Raw genomic sequence first — 24450 nt, 5'->3', positions numbered from 1 at the left:
CATAAGATGACCAGTTTGCAAGTTTTTCATGATATTTAAATGAATAAGAGTTAGTGAGTTTACCTTGCTAAAATACGGAAATGTATTTTGCGGGCAATGAGAGATTAATGAAGTGAAGAGATTTAAGATTTGTGAGATTTTGACAGTGGGCTGAGAGATTTAATTAATGACAGTTATAATTTTCTCTTTATCTGATGGGACATTTACACACGCTTTTCTCTATTTTTACTGTCATGAGCCAAAACCATAACGCGATACCTTCTAGTGTTCAGGGTTTTATTCATCATGTCTAGATGCGGGTGCGCACGGAAAATTTGTTTTTGGTTATTGATAAATTACCATCATACATTTAACCAAATTGCATATGATATTGAACCATGATTTTTTGGCCTATGAGGGGGAGAAGGAAGATCTTAAACTCCAAAAACTGGCTCTGTAGCTAATAAAATATAGTATAATAATAATAATAATAAATTATCGAATTCAATATCAATGAGGAGTTGTCTCCCAATTTATGTTGAATTGGATAAACCTTATTTCCAATAAGATAAAAACGAATTAATGCAAAAGAGTAGAGGAGGTGTACCACTTATGGAATTACTTAAAAAATATATCAGTTATGGCATTAACCAGATATGGCTTATAGAGTTTAAAAGGAGTAGTGCCATAATTGTGTTATGGCTGGGTAATGATGGGTATTAGGTTTTAAAGTTACTTTGGATGTAAGTACAAGGTATAACACCGATGTTATCAATTGCATGCTCTGATAATAACTCACTGAGTTTATTCTCGGATTGCTGATATAGTATCATTACAGTTCTCCTTTCTCGAGATTGTTCATACAATTCATTTTGTTGCAATTCATGGTTAACTTAACGACTAAATTAAATATTAAAATTTTACAAACATATCAAAGAATTCGACTGAATAAAATTCAAATAAATAATAGAAATAATCATTATTAGATTTTTTCGTTTAGAACATAGGGATCTTCTTAGCGGCGCCGGTGGTGTAGTGGTAAGCGTGATTACCTCTCACCCCAGCAGGCCTGGGTTCAATCTGAGGCATAACATCTCTCTTCGGAAGGGAAGTAAAGCCGTTGGTCCCCGGTTCATGAGTTGATGGGTCGATAGGTAGTGTCCAGGTGTGGGAGCTGCCTCCCTGGCGTCGGTAGCATTGGTGCTCAGCACGGAAAACAAGATCGACGGAAAACAAATCAAGGGTAAAAATAGTGATCTTTTTAAATTTAATCACCTTGATTACCAAAAGCTACATCTTGGCTTCTTTTTCTTCTTGACCGTCGATGTGACGAAAGCGATGATTCAGTTCCGTGAATTGGTAAACCGAAATCGCCTGATGAAGTTGAAGCTGGTAGTTCGTTAGAACGTTCCGTATTGCCTGACTTCCAAATGCTGGATGGCTGCAATAAGTCGTTGCTAAACGTGGCAGGAATTGGTTTAGGCACACTATTGCCTGATCGTTTAATTGGCAAACTATTACCAGTCTCTGATGAGCATGACAAACTATTGCCATTTTGTGTGTCGAATAAACTTGAATCCAAAACAAAACCATAAAAATCTTCATCCGAGACCGAACCGTCTGCTTTCTCTCTTGGACGCTTCCTGATGTCCGTATGATCATTCTGCCATCTACATACGATCTTCTCTGGTACCTGAGCTTGATTTGATCGCAATGTGCAGTATACGTGTCCCCCCCAAGCGAAATCTGGAAAGCATTTGGAGAAACTTTCTTTAAAAATGTAGCATCCAACCACCTTTTTGTATCTGTCGGCTTAAAATTCTAGAAGTAGATTGGATCTCCGTAACGTACATAACTTAGCAAACTCGTCTCGTTCAGACTCGTCAGTATTAAAACCAGTGCTTTCCTCGTCTTTTTTGATTGTCAAGTGCTGTTTAAAACTATTGACTAGATCTAGTATCGTTTTCGGTTTAAAGTTAAACAGATTTTCAGGAGGAAACCTTGAATCTTCAGAACAAGTACAAGATAGTTAAACAAGAAACAAGAGACTTGATCTTCAAGATCCAAACTTTTCATTTGTGGATCGAGCAAAAACTTCTTCAACACTTCTTTAACAACACGAACCATTCTTTTGGCTTGACCATTACTTGAAGGGTGATATGGTGGACTTTTCATGACCTTGATGCCTTGTTTTCCCAAGAAATCTATGAGATATCTAGAGCTAAACGGTGGTCCACCATCAGTCACAATGACCATAACAAGAAAAACTTTGTGGTCGAAATAGAAGAAATCTGCGTGTATCCTACTAAATGGACGGTTAGTAGGAATCCAACTAGTTTGTGATGGCTTCTTGGAAACAATAGACATTTGGTTACAAATGTGACACCTTTTCACAAAACTTTCAACATCACTATTGGTTCCATACCAGTAAACAGTTCTCTTAGCTAGCTGCTTTATCTTGTGAATGCCTGACTGATTTCTTTCGAGTAGCTTCAACACAGAATTTTGCAATCTTCCTGGAATAATAACACGATCTTGATAAAGCAGGCAACCATTCAACAACTCAAGATCTTGATGATGTGAGTAAACGTCTTAAAACCTTTTGTCTTACTTTTTAGCAAAATTTTTAAAAAATTTGAAGAAATTCATCCTTTTCTGTCTTTTTTTTTGCGATCCTCGTCCAATCTAAAGGCAACTCTGCAGTGATATAGATGTTCTTAACGTAATCACTTTGCAACTCTTTAGGAATTTCTTGCGGTAAAGGAAAACGTGAACAGAAATTCGCATTACCCATTTGTGACGATGGTCGGTGAAAATGGCGAAGTCACAAATTGACAACTCCATTATATGCCTCTGTAAACGTGCACAAATATTGCATTTTAATTTCTGAAACTGGTTTATAGTACTAACAAGCGCCAATGCCTCTAGATGCAGAATTGGATATGATTTCTGTGCATCGATCAATGAGAAAGAAGTAAAGCTGATAGGGCATTCTACTTTGTCAACAACATGTGCAATTACTCCTCCTAAACCATAACCACAGGCATCGGAAACAATCACTAGTGGCTTGTTAGGATCATAGTATTCCAAAAGATTAGAATTCAACAAAACTTTTTTGCAATTTTTAAACGATTTTTCACAATCCTTGCTCCAAACAAAGCTCGTGTCTTTCCTCAACAGACTGTAACAACTTGCTGCGATGTGAGGATAAGTTGGGAATGAAACGACCGTAATAGTTGACCAAACCTAAAAATGCCTTCAACTCTGTGACATTTTTCGTAGCTACAGCTTTTCGGATTGTCTCAATTTTCTCAAGGCATGGAAACAGTCCTAGAACAGACTAGAAACAGAAATAGACTTTTTTTTAAATGAACTTTCATGTTGAAGACCAAACACAGTCAAGTATCTGGCAGTTACTCTTGACAGCAAACTAAATTGGAATTCGCATCTAGAGCAAGTCATTAGTAAAGCAACAAATGCTCTTTGGATAAGTAAAAAAAAAACTTTTCAGTGGATTTATTTGACGATTGTAAGTCCCAGAATAACCAATGCATCATTGGTTTGGTGGCCTAAAACCAATGAAAAATCAGCTCAGAAGAAGCTGGGAGACTGCAAAGGCTAGCTACTCTCTCAATAACTGGTGTAATGGGCAGCACACCAAATATAGCACTAGATGCTCTACTTTATCTGCATCCGTTGCATCAATTTATTCAATTAGAAGCCGAAATGAGTGCATTATGGATCCGACGGTCACAGCATTTCCTTGAAGATGATCTAAGAGGACATATGAGCATCCTAAAAATGTTCAATATTGATTCTAATGTGTTACAAAATGAAGATTGGATGAAGAAAAAATATAACTTCGATCGTCTTTACAATGTAGCAGATGCGGATCACGATTTGTGAGACAATGGGTGACCAAACATTCGTCCAGGATCAATCGTCTTTTAAAGAGACGGCTCTAGATTGGATAATCGTATAGGAGCAGGAGTAACATGTCCAGGTATAAATATCTCAATATCTATGGGCTACTGGCCTACCGTGTTCCAAGCAGAAGTCCAAGCAATTCTTGAATGTTTTAAAATTTGCTTGCGTATAAATTATAGACATTCAAATATCTGCATTATGTCTGATAGCCAAGCAGCACTAAATGCTCTGAAATCAGCAACATGTAATTCTAAACTTGTATGGGAATGTGCAATGTCATTCCAAAAATTGGCCTGCCAAAACCAAGTGAACCTCTTTTGGGTTCCTGGTCACTGCGGGATTCAAGGGAATGAGAAAGCCGACACACTGGCTAGGCTTGGATCATCTCAACAATTTATAGGATCAGAACCATTATGTGGAGTTTCTGCTTGCTCTCTTAGAATGGAGTTTAAAAAATGAGAAAAAAGAAAGTGGAGACCAATTGGAACAACACTCTCATTGCTAGGCAGTCGAAACTAGCAAAATTCTTGAACTATGAAATAAAGATCTCAGTATGTACACTGGTTTAAAAACAGGACATATCCATGTAAATATCACTTGAAGCTAACAGGAAAACTTCAAGAGGACATGTGTCGATTATGTGGCATAGAAGAAGAAGATACCGATTCACAGACAAAAGGTTCAAACTACCAATTTTTCACTTTTCCTACCGAGAATCACAGATTTTAAGATGTTCAATACCTATGTTTTGTTTTCCGTGTAGTCAGTCAATTTGATCGAACGCGGTGCGTTTTGCAAATTCAATCCAAACGGATGAGTTTTTTCACATCGGCTCTAGATTAGACTATCCATCATGCAATGTTCGTTATTTTATAAATTACTGTTTTGGCTCGCGTGACACTTGTCTTTGATAAAAAAAAACACGCCTACTGAGGATTCATATCTCTAAAAATATCATCTATCAATGAAACAGTCATCATTGAAAAGCAATGCAACTATGTTCTGTCAAACTAATTGAAGCTCTTATTGGCTCTGTTTTCTTGTGAATTTTAGCTATAACGGCCTCTTTTCTGATTTTTATCTCTCTCTCTACACGAAAATTATGATTTAACGAAATTTATAGAACAGTATAAGGAACATTATGGCGTAGACTCAAGGGGTAAGTCACTCAGCACATTGTGCCGAAATTATATTCTACACAGCTTGGGCACATCCATCGGCACATTTTCGGCATACCTTCGGCACAATCTCGTAGGCATTAGATTGTTGTAAATAAAATGGGAGCACTGCTGGATAACTTTCATTGAAGTTGTTCTGAACATTACGTGCTGTTTGACTGTATGTTCAGGAACATCTTCTAATTGAATATACCAGAGGAACTCAGATCAGCAGTTTACTTATAGATCTAAATACGAAATGTAGGTTCTACAGTGGACTGAAGAGGAAGAGGTAGTTAATCAGACCTCATTAGTACCCTTAATTCAAATAATGCTGCAACTCACACGAAACAAACTAAAGAAGTCTATTTATCACCCTCTATAGTCGTTCCTCAACAATTTTCCCCACCGGTTACAACTCTTTCCGGCCAAAAGGCTAGGTTTCTGGTCTGCCTTTGAGGGCATTATAAAACACTAAAACACAGGACTTTTATTACCCTATGGATCACAAAACACCGAAATTTTGCACACTCGCCACTTCCCGCGTCATCGTCAATCCGATTTATCCTTGCAATTTCAAATCAAAACATTCAAGGTGTCAGAAATACCGGGTTGCCGCGATGGGTATTTTACAAACAATCGCAGCTTCCTCTATAGCGAACCCCACACGGTAAGAAATATTGTCAATACTTACAAGTATTGACAATAATATTGATGATGTGAATACAGAAATATTGTCAATACCGATGTATTGACGTCAATATAAAATGTATTGACAATACGATTATTGTCAATACAAACTGTTGTGTAGGGTCCACTTATGACCGGCACAATCGGCATACTTGCGGCACACTGACAAAAAAGATGACCCAAGATTGGTGTGCGGAGTGACTTACCCTTTGCGTAGACTACACATTTTTATATCATATAAGTGGAAAGTTCGTAGAACAAATATTTTAAAATTCTTCATTTTTTAAGATATCTTCGAGCATGCAACTTTTGATTATCCATATTTAGGTGGTGGGAGTTGAATCTCTCACTTAGATGTGCTCGTTTTCCCGCTGTTGGCGTGCAAAAAAACCTGTACTAAGTAACTAACGGATTTCGACACTACATGGCATATAAGATCGACTCAAATTAAAGTTTAAATTACTCAAGCTCTTGAAAACATAGTTTACATGTAGAATGAGTAAAGTTTTCCGAACCTCATAAATCTTTTCGAAAATGACAAAAATCGGCGAAAAATTGACTAATTCTAGAAGTATACACGCAAAGAATAAATCACATAGCCAATGAAAAATATTCATTAAAATTTCACATAACTTTCATGTGATATCATAATTGGGAATTGTACCACAAAATCACATGAACTTTATGCGTCAAATTTAATTTAAGTTATAGAACTCATGTGATCACATGAATGTTATGTGACATTCAGATAGATATCATTGGTTTTGTTAATGGAAAAATATTACGTGCACTCCCAATGGAAACTACATGAACACGTGTTTCCGTGAACTTATGTCATGTGTACATCGGGATGTTTCTAATATTAGAAAACAAATTCCGAAACAAAGCTCAAACAATTTTACTCAGTCTTTGAGGTAAATACTAATCTCAACTTTGAGTCGACCTGATTTGTCGTGTAATCATAATTTATCTTTTTATTGATTGCTTCTAACGTATACGGCGTAATGGATGCATTCCCAATTCCAACTCAATTCGTTAAAGCAGGTGTTTTTTACTCGAACATGACTTTTACTGACATTTCAAATTTCTCATCGCTTTCATGATCCCCCCCCCCCTCCACCTGTTACACGCAAAACTTCTGTTAATTTTAGGCAGCCGAATTACAGGCATTTATGAAATTTACATTTTTCACAGACTTCTGAAAAACAAATCTGGCATCTGTGGTGTCACATGTTGTCAATCTTGTTTCTGTTCCCTCGTTGACCGGTTTCATATTTTCCCGAGAAACCGAGAACAGCTCAGTAAAAGAATCCAAATATTTGATAGAATACTGAACAGCCAGTTTGAAATCCTAAATAACTAGAATAGGATAATTTCATCGATCCTACCGATACTGTCTCTGCTATAACTAGTTTCTTGAAATGATGATATTGATACACTATTTCATACGCAAAATAAAAATACTTATTCATAAAATAATTACACTACTGCATTGATTTTCCAGCAAAACAGGCTGGAATTAATATTAATTTATATGCTTTAGTACGTGATGAAAATTAATATATTGTCGCTCAACTATATACAACTACACCAGCAACTGGATACTACGATTAAAGTAAGAAATAATTTAAAATACTTAAAAATATCGAAACATCAAATCTCACCTAAAAACAAGATCATGCTTGATTTTCGTAGACAAAAATCAACTGCGGTTGATATTGCAAGCTGTGATATCGCAGTTCAGAATATCAAGCTAACAAAACGCAAATCTCAACAATCTGTCGTGAAATTAAGTTTCGTGAATTTTGCTTTACCCACGAATGCAACCGAAACTTTCAAAAATCTATACATCCAGAAAATTTCAATGAAATCTGAGAGGGTGTTGCCAGCTTCGATTCGATTTGGCGCGAAGTGCGTCCATATTTGACTTAAAGGGTGTCCACGATGAAATTGCCACACTATGAAATTGCTCTAACTTTTTAACCGTTGGGTAGAATTTAATGAAAATTTGGGTGGATTTAGTTCATAGTGCATTATTTACATCCTGCAAGTTTTAAAGTCCTGTGATCAAAACTCGCGGAAATGGAGTCGAAAGAACAGCTCGTGCGTGATAAAATCTTGCGCATTCATCACGAGAACAAGGATCTCTCGCATCGTTCCATCGCTAAAACGTTGGAAATCGCGAATTCCACGGTGTCGCGAGTGATTAAGCGGTTCGAGGAACGGTTGACCACCGATCGGAAGCCCAGAAGTGAAGGAAAAAGTATTCCGTACAACACCAAAAATCACAACCGCGTAGTTGGGGCCTTCAACCGAAATCCGAACGCCTCCGTTAGGGATGTGGCTAAGAAGCTGCACCTAAGCCGAAGTTTTGTCCAGAAGGCCAAAACTAAGGCTGGGCTTCGAACGTTCAAGGTACAAAAGGCCCCTAATCGCGACGAGAAGCAGAACAAGTCCGCCAAAACCCGTGCCAGGAAGTTGTACCTCAACATGCTGACGAAAGTTGAATGCTGCATCATGGACGACGAAACATATGTGAAGGCCGACTTCAAACAGATCCCCGGCAACCTGTTTTTCACGGCCAAGGATAAGTTCAGCGTTCCGGAGCATGTCCGCACTCAGAAGATGTCCAAATTTGCGAAGAAATTCCTGGTTTGGCAAGCCATCTGCACGTGCGGGAAGCGGAGTGCACCTTTCGTGACCCAGGACACGATGAACGGACAGGTGTACATAAAAGAGTGCCTCCAGAAGCGGCTGCTTCCTCTCCTGAAGGCCCACAACGTCCCAACAATCTTCTGGCCGGATTTGGCCTCATGCCACTACTCCAAGGACGTGCTGAAGTGGTATGCGGACAATAAGGTCAATTTCGTGCCGAAAATGTTCAACCCTCCCAACACTCCGGAGCTCCGCCCCATCGAGAAGTACTGGGCGATTATGAAGCAGCACCTTCTTAAACGACCTAAGGTAGTGAAGACAGTCGAGGAACTGAAGAAAGTATGGGTTTACATGCAAAAAACGGTTGATTCACAGGTTGTGCAGAATCTTATGGCCGGGGTTAAGGCCAAGGTGCGGGCATTTGCGTATGGACTGTAAATAAAATACGAGTAAAATGGTAAAATGAAGTTTAATAGTTATTTCTCAATCCCTGAAAATTTGATGGCAATCGGATGAAAACTCGAATTTTGCGAATCAATTTTGTGTGTGGCAATTTCATCGTGGACACCCTTTACCAACAATTAATTTCAACGGAAAGAAATCCAGCCCATTTCAAGTCACTTCAGGTGTCCTCCAACGCTCTCATTGGGGACCTCTTTTTATGTTCTATACTTAAACGAAAATTCTTTCATTATAAAAATAAATGGTTATCTATGCCAACGAAATGAAGCTCTTTTTGGAAAAAAAAAAATTAAGAAGACATCAATATATTCCGGAATAGAATACAAATATTCTACACGTTATGTAAAAAATGTCTACTAGTATTGAATTTAAAAAATGAAACTTTATGTTATTTAGCAGGAAAGAACCACCTCAAACATTTCAATTGTATTAAGAAATCAAAATGTAGAAAAATGCGAAAGAGTTAGCAATTTAAGAATTATCTTAGAGTCCAAACTAACTGTCATAGACCATTACAGCATAATTATTCACAGGTCAAATCACATTTTAGGCTTTATCAAGCACTTTTGCTATACCTTTCAGGACCCATACACAATTAAAACATTATATATTGCCTATGCCTAATATGAATGGTCTCATATTCAATCAAGATTTTTATAGTAGGACTACGTCTTTAATTTCTATACTGAGGTACACTTTGTGAAAACCGAAAATGGAACATGAAACAAAATTATGATAGATTTTGAACATTAATAACTCAGCTGCCCCTGGATCAATTTCAATAATATTATCACCAATCGATCAGAAATATGTCTATTGATAATTTTCAATAAGAAATTATTGAAAAAGCGGTAATGTCAAGCATTATCCAAAGTACAAATAAAAAGTGATAATGTTTTCACTGTTTTCATGAACAACGTTTACCCAAACGCAGTCGTCATATTCGAGTACCACTTGGTTGCACATTATTCTGATTTAACCCGAAAAGATATAAAACAACGCTGCTGTCTAGCCTCAACTGTAAATAGTAGTTATAAGTAGTCTCCTTTTTCCAATTCAAATCAAACCAATCCCACCAAGGTGGTCATTCTCTAAAACAGGCCTGATAGGACTAAGAACTGTAATTATTAATAATTGAAATTTCACAGGAACTAAAGTTGAAAAGACGCATCTGTGTCACTTGATAAGTTATACATGTAAACCATACAAATTCAAGAAATATAGATCATTTAAAGTCAAGCCTCAACTCATTTTCGCTTCGGACGCCGTGGTGAGCAGACAGCAGAAGCAGCAAAAGCAGTCGTCTAGCTCGCCGTGGCGGTTTCAAATGTGTCTCCGGTCTGATCTACGAGAAAACACGAGGTGTGCTGAAGGTGTTCTTGGAAAATGAGATCCGTGATGCTGCCACCTACATTGACCACGCCAAGCGTAAGCGGTCATGGATGTGTCATCTACGCTTTGAAGCGACAGCCGCACTCTGTACGGTTTCGCAGGTTAAATCATCACCAACTTTGGCAAAGAAACGGCCCTTTTCGCGGCCACAACAAGCTTATTACAGTAAAAAGTTAGAATATAATTTATCTGCCTGTTGGTCCACATTCAGAACCATATGCCCCCAACGACCACACAAAATGCTCTCCAGAGTTGTAATCTTATTACCAAACTTGGAAGCAGGGGTGCAAGTGGTTTTGATCGATTCTTTTCATCAACTTTCTCTTTAAAAAAAAATACTACAAATTTGGTACGCCTACAAATCAAAAACGGAAAGAGTAAAAATAATAGATGATCGATCAATTAAAAGAACTAAATTCTCTTCACATTTGTTCCGTGCCCTAGCGGTCCTACGTCAAGCTTCCGTTCGTGTCCCTAGGCACAGACCATTCTACTTTTTCCCTTGATTTGTTTTCCGTCGATCTTATTTACAAATTGCTTATCAAAGCATGTTCTGATAAAATACAGTTTTTGTGCAAATTTAGTGTTAATTTCGTTAATTCTGGAATCTATTTTTGCAATGCCTGCCTCTTCGTGTAAATTTGTTATTCTAGTGTCGAAAGGACGATCAAGAACCATCCTTAGCACTCTATTCTGAGCGACCTGAATTTTGTTTCTGTGAGTCTGTGCACATGATTTCCACACCGGAGCTGCGTAGAGGACCGCCAGTTTGTTCACCCTTGAGAGGCGGGATCTGCGGCAAATCAGCGGATACAGACACCTAACCAAGGCAGAACAACATCCCGAGATAGGTTACTTCGTCGGACCACTCAACTCTTGTGCCATCCATGATTACAGTACAAGATGGAGTCGGTTTTAGTTTAGGCGAATGCCGATGGAGGAACATGATTGTTTGTGTTTTGGAGGCATTGATTTTGATTTTCCACGTGGTGGCATAATCAGCAAAGGCGTAAAGGCATCAATGAAGTTTGTTCGTTATTTCTCGAGAAATCCTTCCTTTGACGGCTATTGCGGTTTCATCTGCGAACAGGAAAAATACACAACCGTCTCCGAAGGGAGGAATGTCGGAAGTGTAGATGCTGTAAAGCTACGATACCTTAGACGACCTTTGCTGGAGGTAATTACGGGTGATTTTAACAAGATGTAAAGGAAAGTTGAAGTTACAAAGCTTGTACACAAGTCCGTCATGACAAACATTGTCAAACGCCTTTTCGACGTCTAGCAAGGCTGTGGACTTGGATACAGCTTTGTTACTTCGAATGTTATTCATCACCCGTACTAGCTGGTGATTGGTGGAGTGCCCCTTTCTGAATCCAAACTGTTACGGAAGGAGAATGTTATTTTCCTCGACAAACTTGAGCAAACGATTGAGAATAAGTTTCTCGAACAATTTGCTCAGCGCTGAAAGAAGGCTGATTGGTCTGTAGCTTGAAGGCAATGTTGGATCCTTACCGGGTTTGCGGATTGGTATGAATTTAGCTACTTTCCAGATGCTTGGAAAGTAGTGCAGTACCAAGCATCTGTTGAAGATAGCGGTTAGAAGAGACTGCGCACTTTCATGCTGAGTCTCTTCAAGATCCAGTTGAATATACCGTCAAACCCGGGAGCCTTCATGTTCTTGGTGCATTTCAGCGGTGAGCAAATCTGTTGTACTGTAATCATATCCGCCGGAGGCACGAGATAGGGGTAGGCATCTAGGTTTTGAACGCATTGCGCAACCTGATTTTCGAGCTGACTTTGGATATTCGAGCCAAGCAAATGCGCTGAAGCGACATGCTTGCCGATCGCATTTGCTTTCTCCTGTGGGGCGATTAAAAGCCGATCGTCATCATTTTTGACTCTGAAAGGTGAAACTGGTTTGGTATAAGTTTTCAGGACCTTGGCTACCTTCCAGAATGGTCTGGAGCGGTCTTCCAGATTCTGGACAACACGTCCGAAACTTTCATTTCGGAGTGAGTCCATTCTGGAAGCAATCTGCCTGTTCAGATCGGCCATTTCACGTTTTTTGCCCAGATCTCCAGTCCTCTGAAACTGGCGTCTACGAACATTTCTCAGGCGAATCAAGAGTTGGGTGTGGGAATCAATGGCAATAAACTTACCCCTCACAGAAACTCGTCGGACGCACGCCTCGTCAGCCACGGTATGGCTTGGTGGTGTCCCTCCAACGCTCGGTCGATGTCCTCCACGGTGTCAAACGGCAGGTTGTCGATGACGTCTGGGCCCAGTTTACGCGGTGGTAGTCCTTGCGCAGACTTGGAGTAGGGGCCACGTTGTAGCCCAGTTCAGCCACCACCGGTTGGTGGTCAGAGCTGAGTTCGTTCAAGGCTACTGGCTTGAACAAGCTGGTATTTGACAGGAACCCAGCGGTTGCCCGCCGGTGAGATGAATGTTGGCTCATTCGAAAACCAAACGGAGAAAACCAGACGACCGTTCTGGTTCTGCTGGTAGTTCCACCAGGCCTTATGGTGAGCATTTAGATCTCCTCCAACTACGAAGCGGGAACCGGTACGGGTTATGGTGGACAGGTCCTTCTTGAATTTAGCCGCTAGTTCACTGCTGACGGCACACTGTCGAGGGCAGTAACCGAGCAAAGCTGAAGATCAAATTGAAATCAAAATTTGCTGTTATGATGTAACTTATTTTGAATACTCCAGTTGATCTCATTTTGGTTAACTTAACGGTTAACACAGCAAAAATGAGAGCAAAATGTTACACTGTTGAATCAAACGGAAAACTAATCCTGCTAAAGGGTGATACGGTCAAAATTTGGTCAAGGGAAAACGCGTGTAAATCGGTGAAATCGTTTATTTAAAAAATCAAATTAAATTTCTTTTTCAAGTTCAATTAGTATAAAATTCAGGAAAAATATTCAGTTAGGCTTCCGCTTTTCCAAATCCGAATTGCCGGGCCTTACGCTTGACCCCTGCCATCAGATTTTGTACAGCCACCTTGTCCACCTTCTTCGCCGCAGAAAGCCAGTTTGCCTTGAACTGCTGCTCGCCCTTAGCAGTTTTTTGGTCTTCTTTAGGTTCCGCTTGACAATAGCCCAGTATTTCTCAATTGGGCGGAGCTCTGGCGTGTTGGGAGGGTTCTTGTCCTTGGGAACCACCTGCACGTTGTTGGCGGCGTACCACTCCATGGCCTTTTTACCGTAATGGCAAGATGCCAAATCCGGCCAAAACAGTACGGAACAACCGTGTTTCTTCAGGAAAGGCAGCAGACGTTTATTCAAACACTCTTTCACGTAAATTTCTTGGTTGACAGTCCCGGAAGCTATGAAAATGCTGCTTTTCAAGCCACAGGTACAAATGGCTTGCCAAACCAGATATTTCTTTGCGAACTTTGACAGTTTCATGTGCTTGAAAACATCTGCTACCTTTCCCCTTCCTTTTGCCGTATAAAACTCCTGTCCCGGAAGCTGCTTGTAGTCGGCTTTGACGTAGGTTTCGTCGTCCATTACCACGCAGTCAAACTTCGTCAGCATCGTCGTGTACAGCCTCCGGGATCGCGCTTTGGCCGTCGTATTTTGTTTATCATCGCGATTTGGAGTCACTACCTTCTTGTAAGTCGATAGTCCGGCTCGTTTTTTGGCTCGATGCACGGTTGTAGACGATACACCCAGCTTATTCGCGGCATCTCGGAGAGAGAGGTTAGGGTTTCGCTTGAAACTACCGGCAACTCTCTTTGTCGTCTCAGCGGCTTCCGGTTTTCGATTTCCCCCCGATCCAGACTTCCTGGCTGTCGACAAACGTTCCCCAAACACTTTAATTACATTTGTAACGGTTGATTTGGCAACTTTTAGCGATTTTGCCAACTTTGCGTGCGAGTAGCTCGGATTTTCGCGATGCGCGAGCAAAATTTTGATACGCTGCTCTTCTTGCTTGGACGGCATTTTGACAACTGAAGAGTGAATTCCAAAATCAAAATAGGAGCAACATTCTACACACACACACCTTTAAAATGAGGGGTGTTCAGGTTTTTTAAATGCAAAATTGAAAGAAATACGTCAAGTTGATATTGACCAAATTTTGACCGTATCACCCTTTATCAATTAAATAAATTTGAGTACTGATTTTGCATTCATGTTGTTTAACTGAATACGGGCCTGGTGTAAATGGTTAGCATCCATGCTTCTCACGCTGAAAGACTTGAGCTCAAATCTCATCCCGGGCAAAACACGAATGACCTAAAATGTGTTTTACAAAACTAATAAACAATAATCGTTAGTTCAACAACAGATGAACCTAAATTAAATTTTAAACAGGACGTTAACAGCAAAACTTCAAGCCAAGTTGTTTCTATTTAAAAAGTCTTGACTGCATAATGAGAGCACTTCTGTCGCGGCAATTGAAATCAAATCCTAATTATTAAGGATTATTGTTTTTTTTTCGGCTTTTTTTCGGGTTTTTCTCGGGTTTTCACGGGTTTCTTCCCGGTTAATTTTCAAATTCCAGGTTATTTTTCAAATTCCCGGTTACTTTCCGTTTTTCCCGGTTATTCCGGTTCGCTCACCACCCTGTCCACCCAAAGTATGTATAATCACGACATTTCATTTTAATTAAATATTAAATTCCCTTGGAAACATAATAACTTTGTAAGATGAACATGAATGACAGTATAGGGTCAACATAAAACTGACGTGGATTTCGGTGCACTATGGTACAACACTGTATAGAATTTTTGTTTTTTCGATTACCATATAGAATTCTTCATAGCAAAAATCCGAGTCCAATCACTAGCTTTCAATGTATCCACTAACATTCATCGTTGCCCCAAAATACAACAATCGTCATGAAATCCATGAATACATCAGGCAATCATTTAGTTTTTTTGGATTTTCAGCTTGTGCCCTAAGAGCAGTGTTGGCCCGCAGTTATGTTGGCTGTTAGTAGATTTATGGTTTGTCACTTTCGTTGGACTTGCAAAAGAATAGAATATAGCCCATGCTCTTGGCACAAGGCGCAAACTGGGAAAAAGTAGCAGTTCACTATTTTGATCACTGTTCTGCCGGCAATTCGCACGTATATTACATACAAATTGCACATTGGAGTACGTATAACTCTAATACAGCGAATCTAATATACCTAATTAAATCAGTGATAAAGATCATTGCCAAATTTTACCAAATCTGTTGAAACTAGAAGTATTAAATCATGTTTTCTCAAATTCCTATTCTCAACTACCAATACCAACCGAATCGCAAAAATTTTCATTTGTCTTTATTTGTTGTTGCTCATTTAATTCCAGCAATCCATGAGCCACGAATAAAGCCTACCAACTTAGCATCTGTATGTCTGCTGCCCTTCTGCCCTACTACCCAATGTATGTATTGATCGGTGAACCCACGGTTTACTTTGAAATGATATTTATAAATAATTTTGATACGCCATAATGCTTCCAGTGATTACCTTTTGCCGCATAAAAATTCCCGATTATCACACGCCTTACGACGCTTACCGTCTCGGAAAAAGCTTCTTCGCTTCTCCACGGCGCCCGACAATAAGATTTTAAGCACTTCAAATGTGATTACAATTTCCTCCTGCATCCCACTCCTGTGTGGCAGTCCTCGCCCCTCTCCCTTACTCATGAATAATGATAAAAATCGGATCCAGAAGCAGCAACGCGAAAGCAGCTTGTCTCAACATCATTATTTTCAATTTTCCCACATCACACGGATCCACCCAACTCCGATTGCGACTCGAGCTGGTTGGTTGTTTGTAAATTTTCCTAACCTGAAGGCATTTCACAGCCAGAGCAAAGTGTTATTTGCTTAACGAGTGACAACTTTCCTGCATCCGATTTTGTCGCTCACTGTAATTCCTAGTCCTAGTAAAACAAGCACAAGTAAGGCACAGGACTGGACTAAAAAAAAATGTAATTTTACAACCAACAACTCGCAATCATCACAGCAGTAACGAATTGCTCTTGGCACTTCATTTCCCAGGGTCGCATGAATTTATGTTTCATCAAACACACATCCAGAACCTCCCACTTCCGTCGGTGGGACGCCTTTCCTTCACGGACCCTCTCGGAGTGGGCCTGGACCGTGTGCAAGTGTGTGGATGTTTGTGCGAGCGCGCCCACCATGCATATCCCAATTCAACCCACCCAATTTGAAAAACATATTTGTTTGATGATGAGTGTTCGGTTGTGTGGCCTGAAAAAAAAACAACCTCTTTCTCTTTCCGTATAACGATTGTCCTTAGATTGGCGAAAGACACTCCAGCGGATAAAGGACGCGCTCATCTCACGCTCTGCGGGAGGGGCGGGCTGGAAAGCATGAAACAAAACACGTGCCGCGGGAAATTACATTTTCTATTTTGTGGCGAAAACAGACTCGGAAAGAATGCTGGCTCCTGTCGCCTCGGTGTGGTGAGGGAAAAAACTGTCTCACCGGGTTGCCCGGTACCACCTGGAGCGATGACAGCAGCGTTGCTGTGTGTGCGAGAGAAAAGGTTATGGTCTGTTTCTGGCCCTGCTAGTCAGTCAGTGGCAAATTGTTCTTGGTTACATTTTTGCATGCAAACCGATGTTGGTGGTGCACTAGGTATGTGTGACCGAAGGATCTGGCTATAACTCGTTTTTCGAACAAGAAAAGAGAAATAATAGCATTTTTATTTTGGTGTTGTGCACTAATTTAGTTTTGAAAACGGGGCTTCTGTCGGGGTAGGTTGAAGTCGAAACATAGTTGATGGGATGATAATCATATTTCCAGCTGACGTAGTGCTATGGAACGTGGTATGGAAACTCAAATGGTACACCCAATGATGGATTTGAGGTCCAGGAAGCTAGGGCTTCTTGGAAATAAGTACAGCGCTTTTTAAAACTTGGACACCACATTTTTTTATCAATTCCTCTCATGCCTTTCAATATGGAGATTTTTAGGTTTTAACACCTGAGCGAGTAATAACCAAATCAATCTTAGCCGTGGAACATTAGATTGAGACGCTTTCTTGTAGAACCACGAGAAAATAGTGTTTTGTTTATATTAAGCTTAACAAATCAGGAATTTATTGGTTAAAATTTCTTGAAATTGCTAGTAGAAACAAAGTTTTTTTAAGTTACATGTTGTGTTGTGTTTTGTCATGATGTAAAATTCAATGTCATGTAATTTTTTGACATAGATGGTTTTTTTGCGTTTATGGATAATATTTTCGGGTGTCATTTTTCTCCGGATAATTTAGAATGATTTCATTGTAATTTTGACGTAGAAAAAAAAATGTATTGTAAAAAAGTGTTAGGTACGAAATGAACGCTTGTAATTTTGTCATTTATAGATGAAATTAAAATCAAAATACGCCAATCGATAGGATATTAGTCTACAAATTTGTTGAAATAAATACTTTTCCAATTTTCCATAAAAAAAACGTTTGAAATATGTACAAATGATAATTGTTCTGCTTGAACCTGAAAAATATAAAAGAGTGCTGCTGTCGTGCCCCTGCTCAACAAACCAATCTCACCAAGGTGGTCATTCTCTTAGTGGGCCTGATAGGGCTAGAAACTGTAATTATTAAAAATTGAACTTTCAAAAGAACTCAAGTTGAAAAGACGCATCTGTGTCACTTGATAAGTTATAGGGTTAACTACCCCATATCCGGCCTATTAAGCACAACCCGCACTTAGTCTTTCTTAATCTAGAGCAGTTTAGCACCAAACGGAATGTTATTATTACTGATGGCTTCCAAATTTATTTTCCTTTACCGTACGTACCGTAAGATTTGATAAAGAGAAACCAACCGTTGAGATATTGTCAAAAGTCTAACACTGCTTCTTGACGCCAAACTCGGCCTACGGATTTTAAACTCGGCCTAACGCATTGAAACACAATTGAAACGCTAATGAATTCACTTCGGCCTATCGGATGAAGAAAAAAAATAATTCGGTCGGAGCGCTTCTTTTGTTTTTGGGAAAAATGGGTGCAAACATTCATATCACGCGTTCTCATTGACTTCGTTCGGTAGCTTATTAACTAAAGTATCGTACCAAACGCATAACAGACTTGTTAACACTGAAATCATGGATTTATTTGAAGTTTTCTGATCGATAGGCCCAAAAGGGGCGATTAGGCCGAAGTAGTTCTCTACCCTACATGTAAACCACACAAATTCAAGAAATATAGGTCATTTAAAGTCAAAATATTTTGCTCATTACCGCTTCGGACGGCGTGGCACTGAGTCTTGCAGCAAGCAGAAGCAAGTCAGCGGTTAATGTGGTGTTTACATCTATGCCAATTTGCTGGCGCTAGTGTACTAGCACTGTGCAAAAAAGTAGCTAGCATAATGTAAGCAGGGCATCAGTGGCTACCAGCAGTTGACTAGTACACTAGCGCTCGCAAATCCGCACAGATGTTAACACCCCTAGGGGCTGTTCATGAACTACGTAGACAGTTTTGAGGGAGAGGGGGGGGGGTGTTAGCAATTATTCACGGCCCATACAAATTTAAATTGTTTTGTATTGACGTCTACGCAGGGGGAGGGGGCAGGAGCAAGAATCCCAAAAACTGTCTACGTAGTTAATGAACAGCTCCACAGGTGATCAGGTGGTTTACGGCGTGATTACTTTGACAACCAGCAACAGGTTCAACGCGGAAATTATTTATACAAAATATTTGTTTTAAAGAACGACCACATGAGGAATGTTTACCTACATTTCCAAAGTTGTTGTGCAGTATAATACTACTAAAAGATGTGAACGTCATGCTAGCAGACTATTATTGCATTAATTTTATTGAAAAGTTTGAATATTTGGAAAAAAAATTCTAATCTACACTTGTATCATGGTTGAGCTTAGTTGTTTCCTGCATTGACTGTCAGGTGTGGTTTGTTTACAATTTCCTTCACTCGCAGCAACATAATTTCCTGTTTACTTCCTAGACACAACTTTCTTAAACAGAGTATAGAGGAAGTAGATGAATTCTCATGTGATTTGAAGCATCGCATAATTCCTAATAATCCTATTCCTAATAACTGCCATTGAACTGGTTGCTTAATGTTATTCAATGGTTTTGACCATAATCAGTAACTTGCCAATTTTCCGAGGGGATCGAAATTTGACCAGGCCTGTCCAATGTGGCATTATGCCCTCCAAATGACTACCATTTAATTTTTTTTTTATTCTTATGTGATTTGAGGTGTCACATGATAAGTTTTCGTTAGAGGTCGGGTTTAGAGGTTTGCTCTAACTTCGAAATTCAATAATTGAATCCCCTAATTTTCAATTAATCGGAAATGAAACGTTTGATTTGAGAAAATTCACAGTATTCTACTTTGCATCATCCTACCAACACGCTGTAAACTACATAATGATGGCGCATGATAATTTCACATAAGGATTGTCCTCTAAATTGGAGAACAAACACATAATCTTTTCTTTATTTAACGTCAGTCTCTGTTCCGCAATCTAGTGCCAATCACCGACGGACATCGATTGCCATCCATTGATGGCAATCGAATGTGCACAGGAAGGCAGCTTCCACACCTGCGTAGGATATCGCACCCATTCAACACACATGGGCCGGGACCAACGGCTTTACTTCCCTTCCGAAGGAAGACGTGACCAGAGATTTTTATGCCTCAGAAAAATCCCACCGACCTCGACTGGGATTGAACCCAGACCCATTGGGGTGTTAGAAAGCAGTCACGCTTACCACTACACCACCGGCGCCGGCTAAGAACAAACACATATGAACCAACATTTTGTTCAATATTGAAATTACCGTCTTCTGATAAGGAAAACAACTGCTTGTTGCGTTATCATAAAATGCAGCCTTCACTCTCTTCTCTGCTTCAGAGACCTAATTTAAAGCTAATGATGGAGCTACCAAAAACATTCACGTGTTTTTTGGCAGCTTTTTGTATCCCACAACATCCATGGCGTCTTTGTGGACTACATATAGTGGGGTGCTACTCCAAAATAATTATAACATTTTCCAAAAAAAAAATACTTTAACCAACATTGAACCACTGGCGTGCACAGGGTGGGGCAAGGTGGGGGCAATTGCCCCTCCTTTTATAAATAAGATTTTTCCATATTTACATATGAAATAACTTGATTTCTTGATAACTTGATTTGAAGGTAAAATAACTTCATTTCATAATAAAAGGGCACTGAAAACCTTTTATTGCGTCAATGGCTTTGAGATGGTGCCTGAAAATTGCTCCACAAAGGGCATGAAGGGACAAACTTCAATGAAATTTTTTGGTCAAAAAATTGCACCACAGTGCATACAAAAAAATTCAAGTGTAAATTTTTGTTTCAAGGGTGTTCATGGAGGATTAAAAGAAGAGGGTAAATTTAAGATTGAAAAAATTCACCTACGTGGTGGTAAATCGAAGAAATCAAGGTGGTACATGGAGGGACTAATCAAAATGAATAATCGAAAATGGAGGTGCAAATTTAACTGAAAATTTCTGGTGGAAAGTTTGCAACGTGGTGCAAGGTTTATTCATTTTTTCGGTGCATATTTAGCATCGTACTGATGAATGCAAGCTTCATTGTAAATTTATGGTGGAAAATTACATGAAGAGGCAAAGCCCGACAATTGCACCACAAAACTGCATGGTGAAACAAACTTCACTGACAATTTTTGGTGCACCGTTCTGGTGAATGGAGGAGCATGCTTTTTTGAAAATTATTGGTGCAAAATTTGCATCGCTCTGATAAATGAAATGGACAGAAAACTTCTGGTGGAAAACTTGCACTGGTTTGGTAAATGAAGGCACAAGTTTTATTTAAAATTGAGCTATATTGAAAATTTCTGGTGGAAAATCTGCACCGTTCTGGTGAACGGATGGGCAAGCTTTTCGGAAAATTTGCACCAATCATTGGAGAAGCCATTTTTATTAAGCATTAACAGTCGAAAATTCGTACCGTTCTGGTCAATTGAAATTTTCTAGGGGCAAGTATGTATTGACAATTTCTGGTGTAAGATTTGCAACAATCTGCTGCATGGAGGGGCAAGCTGTATTGAAAATTCCTGATGTAAAATTACAGAGTTCTGGTGAATGGAGGGGCAAGCTTTATTGAACATTTCTGGTAGAAAAACTAAAACGTTTTGGTGAAAGAACCTCAAGGGTATTAAATTCTGAGGACAGTTCCAAAAGAAAAGATTTCTGGGGATGATTCCATGAAAATTCTTTGAATAATTTCTAATGAATGCAAGATAACTTCGAAAAGAATATCGAGAGAATCAAATATTGAATGGAATTCCAAAGGGATGTTGAGGAAAATTTCAAGGGAATTCCTAGGATAATTTCCAGCTCAATATGGGAAAATTTATTGCAGAATACAGAGGAAATTCTTCTGAAACTTTAGGGGAATTTCAGTTCCAAGGTTTTCTGAGAAAAAAAAAAGAGTTCTACTATATTCCGAGAAGAACCTCAAGGATATTGAATTCTTACGACAGTTCCAAAATATATCGGGGAAGAATTCAAATCTGTGAAAAATTTCTAGTGCATCCTGTAGATAGTCCCAAGATAATTTTGAAAAGAATACCGAGAAAATCTAATGTGAAATTCCAAAAGGATTTTAAGCAAAATTTCAAGCGTATTCCGAAGATAATTTCAAGCTCATTCCGGGAAAAATATCTGAGACTCTACAGGAATTTCATTTCCAAGGTGTTCTGAGAAAAAAATATAAAGAGTTCTAAATATAATTCCAGTGGACTTCTGAGAAGAATTTCAATAGAGCTTTTAGGAGAGTTCTAAAAAAATTCGAAAAAAAATCTAAAGGATATTGAATTCTGAGGGCAGTTCCAAAGGATTTCTGCGAATAATTTCTAGTGAATCCTGCAGATAGTTCCAAGATAATTTCGAAAATAATACCGAGAGATTCAAATTTTGAATGAAATTCCAAATGGATGTTGAGGAAAATTTCACGGGAATTCCTATGATAATTTCAAGCTCATTCTGGGAAGAATTTCTGGAGAATACAGAGGAAATTCTTCTGAAACTTTAGGAGAATTTCAGTTCCAAGATGTTCTGAGTAAAAGTCAAGAAGAGTTCTAAAAATAATTCCAGTGGACTTCTGAGAAGAATTTCAAAAGAGTCCATAGAGTTCTAAAAATTTCGAAAAGAACTTCAAAGAATTCTGAGGATGGAATTTTTTGCAACTGTACAAAGTTTAAAAACAGCTTTTGGATTGATATTAGTTTGCCATTGAACCTTGGTCTATTGTTGTCATACTAAAAATTCGTCTAAGAATCTTCTCTGAAAATGTCAAGTCATTTGTTACCGTGGTTAAAAAGTTACAGCTGTTGATGTGCGCTCCAATAAATTCGGGTTTGTTCTTTATATCATCTTTAAAACATGTTAAATATTCGGCATCATTTTCTGTCACCCCGACTGGCGGTACTTTGGGACAGAGTTGACATGCTCAATCCTTCGCACAAGTCGTCATTCCGTTAAAAATCCTGTACTCGCATGTCAAAATAGTTTTGTGCGCTTTTGTTACAATAATTAAATATTTTTTAAACATTTTTAATGATTTTTTAGCCTTGGCATTTAGGTCAAAATTTGAAGAAAAAAAAAAGAACTACGATTTTCGCTGAAAATGACCAAGATTAACGTACTCACAACGGTTTTGATAAAGTGTAACTACAACAGCATATAAGGCTAACAAAACCTTGAAATAGTCAAAAATAAACTGTAACGATGCCTTCAAAATATACAAAAACGTACTGCACAAAATATCAGAAAGGTAACTGAATAAAAGATGATACCAGGACCTTGAAGGATATATTTTTATGGGTTTTTTTTTTAACCTGTAACGAAGAGCATGACGCAAAATATTATTACAACGATTCCTACAGGGTTCAGAAATTAAGAGAAAGCGACCGAGTTGCTGGGCAAATACAATCGCAGTGGTACCTATATTGGTAGTATGGAAGCGTGGAAAAATGTCAAAACCTCAATTCCTGAGGTCCTGACAGCGATGCAGATTTCTTGGGAGCAGGTGATGGCAGTATGTTTTGACGATGCAGCACAATGGTTGGCAGCACTGCTGGAGTACAAGCCAGGTACAAGGACAAAAACAGCCAAATACTTTTATGAAGGGCTTTGAGTGTGTTGGTTTATTTCCTTTTAATTCCGTTATAATTGCTTATTTTTTGACAGGTACGCGTATTTCATCTACTACTTGCAAACTTCATCAGTGCCAAGAACTCAACATCACTGATCAAGATTGGATAGATCAATAGCAGTATACTGTTTGTTCACTGCTATGCGCACTGTTTGAACCTTGTACTTGTCGACGCAGTGTGCATGCGAATTATTGGTCATTCATGTCGGTTTGTCTGTGCTATCATACCCCATCTGACGTGACTTCAGCGAAATCCAACCACCAAGGCAACAACATTGTAGCAAATGTTTAAAGACCTACTATCGCAATCATTTGATGAACCGATCATCATCAACATCGTCGATGGGATTAAACTGCCAATTTCTATTGGCTGTCTGAAAGCAGTTTTCATTGTAGAAGATGAACCACCACCGGAGCAAAAAATAAATAAATTTAGCTAAATTGAACAGTAGCACTGTTTTAGTGGTAGGTGGACAGCACCACCCACCACGCACTTTGGAGTACTCCCCATCCCCAGATTAAATGCACCATAGAAGAAAAAAATGCCCCTCCTTAACAAGATTCTTGTGCACGCTAGTGCATTGAACCATAACCGAAACAATGAAATACTTGACAAATTTAAGATAAAGTACAAAAGTTAAAAATACATGACATACATCAATTTTGCGAAGTTCTACGTCTTGCTGCGATCGTGTCTAGGACACACCCTTTTATTTTTTTAGTTTATATATTTATTCCCATTTAGGGGAAATGGATGTAATGTCGGCCTAAATACCCCTAATTTGCGACCAAAAATAGCCATTAGTATCTTCCCAATGCACTATGGTCGAAAACGTAAAATTTCACGACAAAAATCGATATCTCGAAAAATATGCACTCTAGGGGTTTGATGCCTTTGAAAGAGTTTGTCAAAAAGATAAGATCTTTCTTTTGGCCCTGGCAGTGACTGTGTCCTGGAAAACTTGACCTTTTTACACAAAAACAGGAATAACTTTCGTAAACAACATCTATCAATCCTCAACACTTTTCAAAAGATGCGTCCTCTCAT

The 24450-nt window shown here is 39.0% G+C and overlaps 1 protein-coding gene across 2 annotated transcripts in view; it reads left to right on the top strand.

Annotated features, from left to right (window-relative positions):
* LOC135709871 (photoreceptor-specific nuclear receptor-like) overlaps window positions 1-24450 on the top strand; it is a 119594-nt gene that overhangs the window by 51634 nt on the left and 43510 nt on the right. The window contains exon 5 of one of the 2 annotated variants that reach the window (XM_065232304.1): window positions 15570-15644. The exons of the other annotated variant lie outside the window; for it this stretch is intronic. Within the exon in view, the coding sequence (XP_065088376.1) occupies window positions 15570-15644 (75 nt within the window). The remainder of the gene's footprint in view (window positions 1-15569; window positions 15645-24450) is intronic. 2 annotated transcript variants of the gene reach the window in all.

Source organism: Ochlerotatus camptorhynchus, unplaced genomic scaffold (assembly GCF_037179485.1).
Source record: "Ochlerotatus camptorhynchus isolate MF236.1 unplaced genomic scaffold, CSIRO-AGI_Acam_v1.1 ptg000367l, whole genome shotgun sequence".
In the NCBI taxonomy this organism is placed as follows: domain Eukaryota; kingdom Metazoa; phylum Arthropoda; class Insecta; order Diptera; family Culicidae; genus Ochlerotatus; species Ochlerotatus camptorhynchus.
The sequence above is the reverse complement of the archived record's forward strand: the minus strand, read 5'-3'. Positions and strand labels throughout refer to the sequence as shown.